The sequence below is a fragment of the Taudactylus pleione genome, unplaced genomic scaffold, assembly GCF_031769625.1.
Source record: "Taudactylus pleione unplaced genomic scaffold, aTauple2 ptg000128l, whole genome shotgun sequence".
NCBI classification, from domain to species: domain Eukaryota; kingdom Metazoa; phylum Chordata; class Amphibia; order Anura; family Myobatrachidae; genus Taudactylus; species Taudactylus pleione.
In genome coordinates this window covers 4887579-4903148 of record NW_028284530.1, presented here as the reverse complement: position 1 = coordinate 4903148, position 15570 = coordinate 4887579, and the positions used below count along the sequence as shown (strand labels likewise).

General features: G+C 41.7%; 1 protein-coding gene across 10 annotated transcripts in view; it reads right to left on the bottom strand.

Moving 5' to 3' along the window:
• Nucleotides 1–463: 463 nt before the first annotated feature.
• The window catches only part of RAF1 (Raf-1 proto-oncogene, serine/threonine kinase), a 129314-nt gene continuing 114207 nt past the window's right edge, over nt 464–15570 (bottom strand). For all 10 annotated transcript variants that reach the window (XM_088472703.1, XM_088472701.1, XM_088472704.1 and 7 more), the window contains 6 exons: nt 14446–14622; nt 12419–12465; nt 9012–9130; nt 5402–5533; nt 3424–3558; nt 464–1428 (listed from right to left, as the gene is read on the bottom strand). In XM_088472703.1, coding sequence (XP_088328829.1) covers nt 1288–1428; nt 3424–3558; nt 5402–5533; nt 9012–9130; nt 12419–12465; nt 14446–14622 — 751 coding nt within the window. In that variant the 3' untranslated portion in view covers nt 464–1287. The remainder of the gene's footprint in view (nt 1429–3423; nt 3559–5401; nt 5534–9011; nt 9131–12418; nt 12466–14445; nt 14623–15570) is intronic.

Below are 15570 nucleotides of genomic sequence, written 5' to 3'. Positions count from 1 at the left end.
AATAACCCATCAAGCAGAACTAATGCAAACAGTTTCCAGTATGGAATAAAGTAAACGGTTTACTTCATTCACATAACAATTGGTTATATATATATATGTAGCCCGGCGCGATTTCGTGGTGCCGGACGCGTGGGTTCTGCAGGTGAGTGTGATGTTCAGTGATTATGTGGCTTTATATATCTGTACTTTGTATGTGTTATTTGTACTGTTGTCCCTGAGGAAGGGGGAAACCCCGAAACATCAATAAAGGACTGCTTTTACATTATTCTGCAAGTCTATGGAGTGCCATCCTTTCTTCACCTACACATATATATATATACACACACACAACTATATGTAATGTAGAAGGGATGTGTTCATATTCCGCCATGCACTATGAATTAGGCACCAGGTACGTGCTCTGCCCTTAGTGAAGAACATAATAATGAAGCTGCACACAGAATGGAAACACCAATAAAATGGCTAAAATGTTAAACACTTAATTTATTAAAACTGGGTAATCAGGACAGCTGTAGTTTACAATAAATGCAATAGAAGAACAAACCAAAAAATTAAACCCAAATCAAAAATAAGACGGTGTGCACACAGATTCCCCTTCCTAGTGCAGATTTCCATGTGTGCATATAAACACACAAACCGTACATATGCACGTAGGTAATGCTCTGCAGACACGCCTCCATTGTATAAAGCTGTTCTGGTGCTGAGTAATCACTACATTACCAGAGTACCAGAGTGAAGCAGATTGTGCGGTGTCAGGGTATTCGTAGTTCACTCAAAGGAAAGTTCAGTCAAACTATTCACTCTCCTTCTATGTCCATAATTGTGCAAAATAGTCTAAAGAATCTCCTTCCATTTGAAAGCATGAAAAATTCTGTCCATCAGCAGAAGACAAAGTTTAGTTTTTTTCTTCGTTCATCTTTCCAGCCTGGAAAACTAAAGTCTTTATGCTGGACAGCTCCAGGCTCATTAATGACCCGTTGGCACCCATGTAACACGTAAATGTATTGTAACAAATTCAAGAGATAAAAACACAGAGGCCAGACAAGTTCGGGCGGATGTGGTTAGCTCTTGGCTCAAGAGGTGCAGTTTATAGAAATAGGAAAATCGGCAAGTCCTCTCCATTTAATTCATCATAGATCCAGTAACGATGGCCTCGGAAATGCAATCGTAGCAGCATTTTCTTAAAAATAATAATATCAAAGGGTGAGAGAAAAACTCTTTCAGCTTATACACAAATGTTTTCTTCGGAAGACCAAAAGCAAGGAAGGTGGGCGGGTAACAGTCTCTTCAAAAGACAGGCAATCGCGTGGACGTCAACGTACACGAGTTAATGTCTTCTGTGTGGGCGGCTCGGTGCAGGGACGGTTCTGAAGCACTTCGGTTGATTTTGGGGAGAGAGTGTTGTAACAGCTCAATGGAGGAGAGAATCTAGAAATGAACAGCAAAAAAAAAAAAAGTTACAACCCAAAAAGTTATATTATTTCTAAATTTACAACAAATCTATGCACTATAGCTGTAAAATGAGCCAATACCATCTATCAGACCAGGGCGCTACCCTGAGAACAGGACAAGAGGACACTAAATAATAGGAATGATGGCAGACTTGCTGGTTCTGGACAGCAAGTAAGTAACTGCGTTTTCTCTGTGCTATGTCCAGTTTCACAACACACCTCAAATAGCTGGGCACGCCAGGCAAGAGAAAGGCACAATCCTAATTACTACTCCATATTCCTCTCCACAACGAATGAGGTGGGCACAGAAGAGAGAGAACAGAAGACAATCAATGTTGTGCTGGCAAAATAACGTGCCAGCTAAAATCTACAGTAGTTAAGCTCAGTGTGCCAGTTCTACATTTATATGCATGAGGATTAATAATGGGATCAACAGAACACATTTTCTATAATAAAAAAAATATGTAATGTATTCTGTACCTTCGCCATGCCACTTATAAAACTGTTCCATGTGCCTCATCTGGCACACGTGCTGGGGGTTGCTGACCCCTGAATTAGGCCATGATGATAGCTGTGTTATACAGCACATGGGACACAACTGGCTAGACGAGAGACGGAAAAAGATTTGGGCATACTAACAGTACCCAGTGTCATCGCTTGGCGAGCGAATAAAATCTTGGGGTAGCTAAACCGGCACAGCGAAGAAAGTGTCATTTTGCAGATTCCTTGACATACTTGCCAAACTGGGGAATGTTTAGGAATAAAGGCACCGTAGGTAGTGGTGGCCTAATTGATGACTTAATTCAACAATACTAATGTATGACATGTTTTTTACACATGGACTGTACAGGGACAAAGGAGCACACACTTCTACTGGAGGAACAAGGTTTTCACTACCAAGATAGTAAGGGTGGAATGTAGAAACCATTACTGAGGGAGGTAGTAATCACTGGAAGGATTATTTAAAAAAAAAGAAAAAAGAAAAAAAGAGGCAATCAACCCATATTTATTTTTCTAAGGAATTGTATTAACACTTATAGTGAACAGATTGGGCTAATTAGTTCAGAGAAATTAATCTTCTTGGCGAGTCAGAGATGTACGCTATGCACAGAGCAGCTGCGTCTTTGTACATATATGCTATCGCTGCAGGAGGCATCTGAAGAAAAAAAAAAAAAAGACGCTTCCAGCCAGCATCTCAGATCCCATGCCTACATCTGGGGAGGCAGGATAGGATTAACATTGCGACCATCAATCGCAATGTTTGCAGCATAGGCCACCCCGATTGGCCACCGCACCTGCACTGCCTAGGCCCATAAATCTACGGACACTGGCCTCGACATTCAAAGAAAATGGGGACGACACATCCTAGTTTTTGGGAACACCATCTTATGCTACCCCCTCTCTGCACCCCCAAATGGGTACTGCTTGTCAATCAGGCTGCAGCTTAGGGGGCACTGCGAGCGATCTTGCAGGACCTGTTCTGTACATGCGCAGTCCCCACCATCGGAGAAGTGCGCAAACCATTGGTTCTGTGTACATCTCTGAATCACCTATGGTCAGGATCCCGTCCATTACGATAAATTGGGAGATGCTTCTATGGGTTTTCTTTTACATTTCTACAGACTAACTTATTTACAAAACCTGTTGTCTTTGCTCAGCCTCAGTGAAACTGTGCACTCTCTTTAATATCCTTGATAATTCGGTTAAAGCTACGGTAAAAGCTCTCTCCTGCAGGGGGCAGTCACTGCACCGTTTACTATTCACACAAAAAGGTGCAGAATAATTTCTTTGAGGCTTTCCCAGACGTGATCAGTGGGGGGGTAACATTGTTGTACACAGTGTTTTAGGAAATGAAGCAAAAAAAAAAAAATGTTCAAATCAAAATTACGCGAGTTCTAAAGTCCATTAAGTGCAACCGTTCATCTTCACAACAGTACAGGACATATTTACATGTGATTACAAATCCACTCACTTGGGGAAACAGCGGTCTTTCATCCTTGACTTTCTGGATACAGTTTGCAACAAGTCTCTTCATTGCTTTGGGACAGTTCTTGTATAACTTACTAAGATCAGGCACTAAGCATCCTCGGCCAACTAGAAATATGATCTAAACAAGGAAGCAAACAAAATAAAATAAAAATTAAAGAATTGACAAGTTTTAGAAAACAGACATGGGCCACAAACTAAAATATTTTGAATGCGCTACACAAACTGTAGGGATTTCATAGCAGTGTTTGCATTTGTATGTGGCAGACACAGTGAAAATAAATGTGCCATTGGCTAACCATAAGCTTGCTGGCAACTTTTAGCTTGATGGAGAGGGGTCAAACAAACAAGTGGCTCCATCTTTTATACTAGAACGGTGCAACAGAAAGGTGGAACATGCAGGTGTGGTTTATGCAGTCAATGTTATATAAAATTTGTTTCAAAGATCTGTAATCAAATACATCTCGGCTTATCTCAAAGAATCTCCCAGCTTGACCTCTCCAAATAGTACAAGATCTGTATCTCTCATCCACAATCATTACCTTCTCCTATTCATGGGTACATGACCTTTTTATTCGGGCTGTACCCACCCATGCTGCACAATAAGACTTTTCTCTAGTCTCCAAACCTTCAAGTGTTCCCTGAAAACACACCTCTTTAGACAAGCAAATCCCAGAGCCACCTCCAAAAACTATCCTACCCAATTACATCTCCTCTACACAGTCCATACATAACTTTATATATGTTCTGTTTATTCACTTTCACATAATGCTGACCCCAAGCTAACATTCCTGTGTGGATAATACAACCCACCAAGAACCTCTGCAATCTGGCTGGGCCAATATGCTATAGGTAGCACTTATCCTTGTGTATCAATGCCTATTTCCCTATAGATTGTAAGCTTATGATCAAGGCACTCTTACATCTTTGTCTGTCTATTACCCAGTCTTGTTTTATTACGGTTTTCTTCCCCAAAAATATGCGGGCCCTATAGAAGTAACTGTTAATAAATCTACCAGCCCCATTTGACAAACCAGAGAGACTGTTCTAGTGGTCTCTATACAATACAGAGAGCATTCTAGTAACATCCATGCAATACAGAAAGAGTCAGGCAAACACAGAGAATTGACAAGTTTTAGTAAACAGTCACAAGGGCCATACAAAAATATTCTGAATTTACAAAATCTATCAATACAATTTTAATAGTATTTATTGTAAGAACGGTTTAGTGTATTTTCAACACAAAATTACAACACTGCTGTAAAATGAACAGACTACAATTGCTTTTTAAGAAAAAAAAAAAATTCCATCACAGATATTCTTCAGTACCCCACATGCCAGTAATACACTTCTATAGTTGTTAAATGGGGGCTCACCTCTTTCAGCTAAGGTACAAGTGAAAGCTCTTCAGCAGTATCAATGTTAATAAAATGCCCTCTTACATAGCCAAGCTGACCCGGCACTGAAGAAAGCACCAAAAACCTCACCCCCAACAAGTAGCTTCATATTAAATCAGAGGGTGAAGTGAGCAATGCAAGTTAAATTACTAAGTTAAATCTAGTTTAATAAGACGTAAAATGTGAATTTCATAGGCAGCACTTAGGCTGGTACAGTGCCAAGCACCTGTGCAGATAATGCGCATTATGGATGCAGCCCTTTACACAACACAGGGCCATGTGCAGAAATGATGTCTGCTTTCTGATCGGCCGCTGGGTGGTAATGCAGGGGCATGTGACTACCAACATGACATGCCTATTTTGCACCGTAGAATGCCGTGCAATCAGCATTCATGGGTAAAATGGAGTGGGCAATTTCCCTGATCTATAATACAGCCATTACATAAGTAATCATTTGGAATGGTGCACATTTATTTACAGTATCCTTCTCTTGGCTCATTTTACTCACTACGGTAAAAGATGGAATGCTGGATTTCAGAGGTGTGAGAATATTCTAGCTGCACTTACCTGGTCTCGGTCCCTGATGTGAGAGTACGGCAATTCCCCGGTCATCAGCTCATACAGAACTATTCCGTATGAGTAAACATCCGACTGGAAACTGAATGGGTTATCATCTTGCAATCGGATCACTTCCGGAGCCTAGAGACAAAATATATACGGAAGCACATTAAACACGTGGACAGCACAGTAATGCAGAGAATAAGAGGATTTATACCTATCCATTGTTTAGTCAATTTTCACTCATGAAAACCGTATTAAAAATAGGATGAATGGCTGCGTACGATAGCAGTACCAACATTGTGGTTTACAGCGCAGTACGAGTTATTTCTCAAGCAGTAACACCCGCTACAACAGAATAACAGTGTATCTCATGTAAAGTGCCAGCCCAAAACGCATCTGAACAGTGCTTTCGTTGTAATGCATTTTACCCATGTTCCCAGTGCAAAAATGTGTGAATGAGCACTAACGCGCGAGTAATCCCACTGTTGTTCTGCAATGTGTATTATGAGCTATGTAAATCGGGTTGAACACTGTGGAGACAGCCAAGTTGTGCTTAATGCCTCAGGGGTGTTCTTAGGTCTTTAGGTCAAGTACTTTTTGGATTTCCCAGCTGTGATGCTGTATAATGTTTGCTTTTTTTTTTATCATATTTTCTTTATTTTTATAAACACGCAGATATTTTTGTCTAGAAAGTAATTTTTTTTTCTAAAGTGCTATACAAAAGAACACATTGTTCTAGAGAAGTCAGACATGACCTGTAACCAGGAACAGAGGGAAATTCCTGGTACAGACGCAATAGCTGTCCAGTGATCTAGACGGAGGACAATCATTATACAGACAAGGAAATAGAATTTGATGAAAGCTAGCTAGATAATGCGGTACACCATGGGGCCAGGTGCACCTATTATCACTAGCCATGCACCATGGGAGGGTTGATCTAATACTACACATCAAGGGACTTTATACAGACAGACATTGGTTACAGAAAAGTGAATGAATAAATATTATGGTGCCAGGATGCTTAGATTATATATACGTTTTACAGGCTGACTATTGCAACCCTCGCAGTCACTGGGTTTGCTTGGTTCTCCTCCACCTTCTCTGTGGTCCGCAGACTGGATAAATATCTGGATGTCAAATGTGTTGCGATTCAGTATTGGTGGCGTTATGGGAGGTCAATGTCCACGGCCATTTTGTGCCTGTGATTTTGCCAATTTGTTTTAGTATACTAAGAATTGTGCCTGGTCAGAGTTCAAACATTCACAGCATCGCTGAAACTCGGGAGACTGTTGCCTGCTGAAACTTTCAAAATTACCAAGAATCGTGATTTGCTGAATCACGTTTTTCGATAGTGATTATCCGAGTTCCTTGAGTCTTACCGCAGCGAAACTCACCTGAACATGCAGCCTGCACATATCAGTGCAGGCTGCTTGTGTGTGTGGGGGAAAAAAAAAAAAAAAAAAAAAAAAAGAGACAGAGCCCCCCTTCCCCCACAAAGCATGACTAGCCCGGGCTCCTTTAGGAAACAGCACTGGGCTCCCTCAGCCAGTCCTGGTTTTAAAAATAGGGGAAAAAATGGCAGGGGGTCCCCTATTTTTAAAACCAGCAACAGACTCAAACCTAGCCAGGGTGTAATGCATCAAGTCAGGGGACCCTTTCACTGGGTCTCCCCGGCCAAAGCATTAACATCCCAAGCCGGGGATCTCAGGGGAGGTGGGGACCCCCCAATAAAGGGATCCCCAGCACAACAGGCTTAGGTCGAAGCATGGAGCTCTTCCCTGCATCCCTGTCCAGTGGGTGAAGAGGTTTGGTGCTTGTGGAACTACAAGTGCCAGCACCCGTACCCCCACTGTAAAAAGTACAACAATCAACAGCCACGTGGGTCACAGCCAATCAGCAACCGCTTACTGTAGCACAGCCTCTGATTGGCTGGTGGGCCCGGCTAATGACCGAAACCACGCGGTTTGACATTTACCGGGGTAGAGATGTATGTATGTTATCACATACATCTCTACATGTCCCAGGGGTCTGCGCTAATCCTTTTTTTTTTTTGCCAAATCCCAGGGAGTGTACTAGAGAAGAGGACTGAGCTATGCCAGGATGAGAAAACCGTGGAATTTCTAGTGGATAAGGGGACCGAACATCTGGCAGAAGGCAAGTATGTGTGAGTGTGTTTTGTATGTAATACTTTCAAAAGTTTTTTGTGTACTGTGTTTTGTTTTTTTTACCGTGCGTGTACGGGTGCCGACCATCTGCTGGCACTTGTAGTTCCACAAGTACCAATGGGCAGGCACCTGTAGTTTCAGTGTGAAAAAACAATAGTATCAATCTATTTTTCACATTACCACTGAACCCACCGGTAAGGGGTGCAGGGAAGGGCCCGGGCTTCATTTACATTAGGCATAATGCTATTGTTTAAATCTTTCAGTCCATAAAAAAAAAAAAAGTGTTATTTTTGCCCTCAAGACAGATAGGGTTTTCCTTTGGTAACACCTTAGAAAAATAAAATGTAATTGTACAGATGTGCCCTCATACATTATGGCCACAGTTGCACCAAACAGCCCTCCATGGCGCTCCAGGTCCCGTGCATCTCGCCTTGCGCCAACCAACTTTTTCGTTTAAATGTGCATCTTAAATCACAACTCTGTGCGACAAAACAGTTTCACCAGACTGTGTACTAATTAATTTGATATGCAGCACTTTTACAGCTGTGCAAGACTGAGGAGTCTATTTACTAAGCAGTGCTAGGAGACAGAGTGACAAGTGATAAGGTCCCAGCCAATCAGCTCCCAACTGTCATTTTTCAAACACAGCCTGTGAGATGACAGTTGGGAGCTGATTGGCTGGCACCTTATCACTTACTTATCACTTTTCACTCTGTCTCCTAACACTGCTTAGTAAATAGACCCCTGAGTCTGTATATGAAGTGCAGCTTTTTTCCACCCCAAGTTCTGTTGTACAAATTCAGACTCAGTTGCAGACAGATATACAAGTGTCGCATATAAAATCAATCAGTGCAGTCTCATGAAGCGGTTTTATCACAATGCGTTGCAGCCAAGTTGCACATTAGAGCGAAAAAGATGCTACACTGCTCGGTGCAGCTCACTCGCACCAGACATCTCGCGCTGCATGGGTATATTGAGGCTAGGTGTATGAGGACACCTCAGTATTGTGTTGGTGTTATGTAGGGACAGATGAGCTGCAGTACGAAATACGCTCTTTTAATAATGCTTTCCAAAATCCGTTTCACAGACGTATAGGAGAACAGATATTTGTACTTTTATAAAAGTATTGATAGTTACAGTTGTACGTCCCACTCCAGTGTGTGTATTTTAGGTTCCACATTGGTACTACATAGACCTTTTTCCTCTGCAAACCGCTAATAAATCTAAGGCACCTGATTTGTATACTGCTGGGTTATTTTTGCTGAGCACACATTGTTTGGCAAGTTACACTTCAGAAAACATGGACAAGGTGAACGTGAACTTTACTGACCGTAGGCCAGAGGACGCTTCAGGTATAAACAAGCAAAAGGTTTAGAGATCAACAGTAAAACAAACTGTATGTGGTTCACGAATGCCGATCAAGAAAAAAACAAAACTTCCCATTATCTTACCATCCACAGGATCGATCCGGTTGGCTGCTCTACTTGTTGAGAACCGCTCCACCTGGACTTCACTGTGGCCAGGCCAAAATCCCCAATTTTCACTGTTAGCCCTTCATGCAGAAATATGTCTGTATTACAGTATAGGAACTGCAAGACAAAACTGATATAAATCTCTGAAAAAGCTATGAATGGAACGTAAATGGGTGTAATAACTGCGCTACGACGTATTGGGGCAATTCCCCATTCTGCAATACGCCGGAATCAGGAATATTCAATACGTTAAGAGACCGATCGAACAATATATTCACAAGTGCATCGGTGGGCGTGTACACCTGATAGGTCTGTGAACGACGTAGTTCACATATCAGGTCGGCCTTGCAGCACAGTCGATGCTGATATATCTTGTATATATAACATACGGCCTACACTGACCTCAAAACCAGGCGAATAAATTTAAATGAACGTCCAGTTGTGATGTCGGGCCAGACATATTGAGCAGCTGATTGGTAGGCTATACACACTTACCAATCAGCCACCCGTAAGCTGGATCAGTCTTCTGATCAATCTGTAGTTTCAGTGTGTACCCAGAATTAGATTCCAGCAAATTGTGTTCCTTAATTATGTGTTAACTGACAAGTTCCTTTCTCAGCTAATTCAATCAATCAGGAGCTATACATACACACTATATGGCCAAAAGTATGTGAACACCCCCTCTACTTAGTGTGTTTGACCATTTCAGCCACACCCATTGCTAACAGGTGCATAGGAACAAACATACGGCAATGCAGTCTCTGCAGTCAAACATTAGCATTGATGTGGAAGAGCTCCATGACTTTCATTATGACACTGTTGTAGGATGCCACCTTTCCAACACATCAGTTCTTCAAATTTCTGCCCTGATAGCAGCACTTTGTTTATCCGGAGTGGTTCTATGTGAAGTTAAGATATCTAGGAACATAGGCTCAGCCACAATGTGGAAGGCCACACATGCTCACAGAATGGGACCATAGAGTGGTGGTGCACATAACAATAGTCTGTCTCTACAGTTGCAACACTCACTAACGAGTTCCAAACTGCCTCTGGAAGAAACATCAGCATAAGAACTGGATGCTAGAAGCCACATGGATTGGGTTTCCATGGCTAAGCACCCTAGACAAGATGCAGATCACCAAGCACAATGCCAAACTATAGCTACAGCATGTCCACATATACCTATCCATAAATCGCGCTAAGCAATCCCATTTGGCACAAAACAGACTTTGCTACTAAGCCACGCCATGCGACTTGCCATAGACTTTATGCAATATATGCATCTTATTTGCATCGCTAATGTGACAAAATTACAATGCATGGGTACACTGGCACAGTCTGACAGATGAATCAGGGTTTCGCAGATGCCAGGAGAACATTCCTTTATGAATGCCATCTGTAAGGTCATGGTGGAGAGAGTAATAATATGGGCCTGCTTATAATGGTTTGGTTTTAGCCTCTTTGTTCCAGTGAAGGGAAATCTTAAATGCTACAGCATACAATAATATTCTACAAATTATATTCTTCAAACTTTGTGGCAACAATTTGGGGATGGCCCTTATAGATTCATACATACCTATCTAGCTATACAGAAAGTCTGATAATTACACACACACAAAGCAATGAAAAAACATAGGGTGCATTGTAAATAAAAATCATAAATAATGCAACCAAAATCAAATGCAGCAACCCGCATACCTAATATATTTTGAAAAAGTATCAAAATATTTATTGCCACATAGGGTTAACAGGCTAAGCAATACAGCATGTCCAGCACACAATTAAGCAGTGCAGTGTCACTGTGACCCATACGGGGACACAGTGACACAAATGACTATGATGGTGCTAAAGCTGCCACCTATATTGCTTGGCCTGTGTCAATAATTTTATTTGATACTTTTTGCATATATTAGGTGTGCTGGTTGCTTAATCTGTTTAATATACACACTGTACATACATACACAGACAGCCAATCACCTGGAACAAGGTGACTTCAGTCTACACGGTACTTAAAAAGAGTTCCTGCCCGACAACTATACGCTACAGAAATTTGACACATTGAACCGTAGTGACAGCATTCTCCCCTCTATGTGGCTATGTGTGGGGGATGCAAGACTCTAGGTAATTACAATTATGTACTGTAGAATAACTTTATAAGTTCATTTATTTTTGGGTGTTGTTAACCTTTAGGCCTGCCTTAAAATAACAGAAGAATAATTAAAACTTTATAGATCCATGAAAAGTGATAATGCCATAAGACATTGGTGGTCAATGCATTTAAGTCAGTGCTCGAAGTGTGCCAGTATGCAACGGTATGGCATACCGGCACTTCAAGCAATGATTTGTTTAGTTGCCCACTACTATCAGTGACTGACAATGCCCACAGACTGTCAGTCACTAAGGACAGCCCCTAAAGCTAGCTGCAGTGTGTGTTTATGCGGCTGGCTCAGTGAAAAAGCAGGAGTCTGGCAGTATGCCGCTGCCCGCCCAATCCAAACTCCTTGCCCACCAGCGCGTGCTGGTAGCCGTCCCCCGTCAGAAGGACCCTGCAACATCAAAGCAGCAGACTTGAACCTTGTGCCTCTGAACCCCCACCGGCATGTGTCGGGTGCCCGTTCGATGCCCGCCCGTGCCAGGTGCCTGCCCCCGTTGAAAGGTCTCTACAGCATCAATTACATGCAGCATGCCAGTGTGTGCCCATTCCCCGCTAGATTCAGTAACAATAGTGACAGCCAGACAGCCCCTCATACTGTCCTCCGCAGTGAGGATGACTGTGCAGCTGGCTGATTGAGTTTCTCCTGTGGCCTATGTATTTCTTTATTTTCCTATCGTGCCATTGCGGACATTTCAATTTAGCAATAAGTTGAATAGCGCCAGGAGAGGGTTCCTGAAACCATTCAATTGACCGTGCTGTTCGTCTAAAAGATTTATACGCTCAGGAGGGTGCAAGCAAAAATCCAACTAAAGTGCCGACCGCGATACTGTTTTTCAGTTTAGCACGGCGCTGACAGCATCGCAACCAGCACTTCAGTTGGAAAATACCAGTTAGTGCGCCTAAACACCTGGCTTAAGGCGCATTAACCAGCATCTCCCAACTAAGCGCCAGACGCAGGGAAAACAATTAGATAGCTGTGGGAACACCTCTTTTGAGTGGCCACACCCCTCATGACATAGCCACACCCCTTGTACCATGTGACCACGCCCATTTTTACCCCACACGCCACGTTACACCTCCATACCCTCACTTCAAAATTCCCACTTCAACCACTACATTATGTGATAAAAAATAATACATTACTCTCGCCCTCACAGCTGCATTTCACGTCACCAGTAACTTCTACCCAGATGAGATGATATTTGCGCTACGATGACCCAGAAAAGGATACTATTTGACTTCATGTCTCTGTGTATGATGTTCTTTGCATGTAAATAGCTGCGAGGGAACAAAGAGCTGTTAAACATCAAAGAAAAATAAAAGAATACAAACAAAAGAATCACTTGGCTAGACCGCCATAAACTGGTTAAAGGTTGTTCCACATTATTGCATAGACTGGATTTTGCTTTTATACTTCATGTTCTTAATCACTGTGCTGTAAAGAACAATACAGAAGAAGTCCCCAGCCTGCTGTCACCGAGCGATGGTGACATTTAGCTCATACATCGGTAAATATCCTGCTTGGCAGCACACGTGAGTCGTCAAGCAAATATATCAAGAAATGTTATTTGCTGAGAACTGGAAGAACCTGGGATCTGCAATCCTAATAAAATACCAGACTGGAGAAAATGCCTACCTTTATAATGATGTTTCAACTGAGAATATGAATATGAATATATATATATACATATATACACACACACTACCCAATAGACTTATTCTGCTCACCTAACAACCAAATGGTGAAAGCAAAACAAAGTACATTTTTAGAAGTATGGTGACCTCGCTGTGACTATGTTACTACCTTGTTGTCACTACTATGTTAGTAGGGTGAGGGGGATTCACTGAAGCAATAAAAAAAGGTTATGGAGACTTTTAATGTGCTCATATGGAGATGGTGAAAATAAGCCTCTCCCACTTACAAGGACAGGCTGGCAGTTGTTGAATGACTGCTTGATGTACTGGATCTTCAGAACATTACACAGGCCAGTACCTGATAAAGAATCCCCACTCACAGACAGACCGCCTCGTTTTGAAAGGAGAGGGCCAGTGTACAAGGCTTTCTGCTCTACATGTAACCAGTTTTACAGGGGTATTCAATATGGGTGCGATAACATCGTTTTTGCGTTAATATCGCACTTTTGACGTCATTATCGCAGGTTTGACTTTTACACCCTATTCAATTTCAAAGACTTATCACAGTTTTGAAAAGTCTTTGATAAAAAACGGGGATAACTTTTCACCATTGAATAGGTGTCGAAAAAAAGTGCAGAATTGGGGTTTAGGGGTGCAGGCTTAAAAAAAAATAGCCTGCACCCCTGGGAATGACATTTAAAAAAGAACTGTCAAAAAAAGTACAAAAAAAAAAAAATAGGGACACCCCACAAAAAATAATTTAAAAATTGGGGTGAAAAAAAAAAAATGGGAAAAAATTGTTTAAGAATAGGGAAATAGGTTCAGGGCTATTCTGCATGTATGCGGCAGATGTTTTCTAGAATAGAATTATAGCGGCAGGTGCACAAATGCAGAATTTTTAAAAACTTACTTTAGGGAAATAAAAATATGCTAGTACCCATTTTCATGTACCCCAAATTTGATGGGACCACTTAACAAAACGAAAAAAATAACCTAAGTGCTCTTCTGCATCACTTCTTCAATGTCGGGAAAAAAACACCTGCTGCGGCTATTTAAATCCCCGACTTTCAATTAAAGGCTAAAACGGGGGTACCCATAGTGTTCCCACATGTTTTTACTACTTTAGGGGGGGGGTCTTACAATTTTTCTAAGGAAAAATTCATAACTTTACATAAATCCAACTTCGGAGTTTCCCGTTTTCGTTAATTTTATATTGAATACGGGGATAAGCGGGAGCGCGCCCGATACTTTAACACAGGTAAAAACTCCGATATGAAACATTAACTTCGACAGTGAAGTTAACGTTTCATATTGAATACCCCTCTTAGAGACTAAACAAGGCTAAAGGTATTTCTTTGCATTTTGCCCCTATGGCAGGCCTGGCCAGCCAAAGGGTCTCAAGCTGTTGTGAAACTACAAGTCAAATTTCTCACTGACTAATCACCCTAAGCACATAACAGTCTGTAGCTGGGAATTCTGTACCAGCATAGGGCTATGCTAAGGCCTAAATACCCAGTGTGTATATGTGCCATATACAGAGTACTTCCCAGACGTCTGTTCTGTTTAACGTTTTTCAGGATGAGCTGCAGACTGAGTGCAGCACGCTGTCAGGGCGACACTTACTCCATTCCTTGTGCAGTCTGTCTGGCGATGTCTATCAGCTGGAACATCTGGAATTTGGTCTCCTGTACGTGCAGATGTTTGTACAGGCTGCTGCCCTCACACCACTGTGTGACAATGGCCAGATTATCTTTCGTCATGTAGCCCATGAACAGCAAAATGTTCACATGCCGCGTTTTTCTGTGGGACAGCAACAAGGTAATCATTCAATCACTTTAGCTATTAGATTAGACCTAAGGGCACAATTAAGCTTTAAGGTTCTCAAACACATAATAAATATTGTATGTATATATACACACACACATACATTATATATACACATATATACATACACATACACACACACACACACACACACACACACAGTATAATATTAAAATTTGTGGACATGGAGAGGACATATATCATTGACAAATATCGTTACAGAGTTAACAAATCACCTAGTCCTATCCAGGTCCTCTAATTTGACAGGACTGTCATTCAACAAAACAGAAGCCAGCATCACTATTTTCTTGCTTGTAGAACCCACCTTCAGCAGCAATAACTTGAGGTAACTGTTCCTGTAGGAGTTATCAGTCTCTTATATCTTATCTCAGGATATCTAACCAACCTCCTCATTACAACACTGCTTTAGTTCATCAAGGTTTGAGAACATTTATTTATGCACAGCTCTCTTAAGGTCCCGCCATAGCATCACAATGGGTTTTGGTATGGACTTCAACAAACCTTGATACTTTTGATCTTTGAGCCACTTGACAGTAGATTAGATGGTAATCTTAGGGTCATTGTCCGTTTGTAGTATCTATTTTCAGCCATTCTACAAATGGACAGACAGGTGGCCTTCCTTTACAGTAGAGGTTCCCAGACGCGGTTCCTCAAGGTTCCCCAACAGTTCAGGTTTTAGAGATATCCATGGTTGAGCACAGATGATTTAATTAATTAGTTTCCATTGGAGAGAAGGAGCTTTTGTTTGGCTAACCTTTCATAAAAGTCATACTTATTCCATCTTTTTCCTATGGAAGAGTCTTAACATGTACTGTGTTGACAGAAGCCTGACGTTCTCTGGAAGTAGCCAGAGTGTTGTTTTTGCAATTTTTCAGGTCACCATAAGGTCTGTGTTTGGGTGAA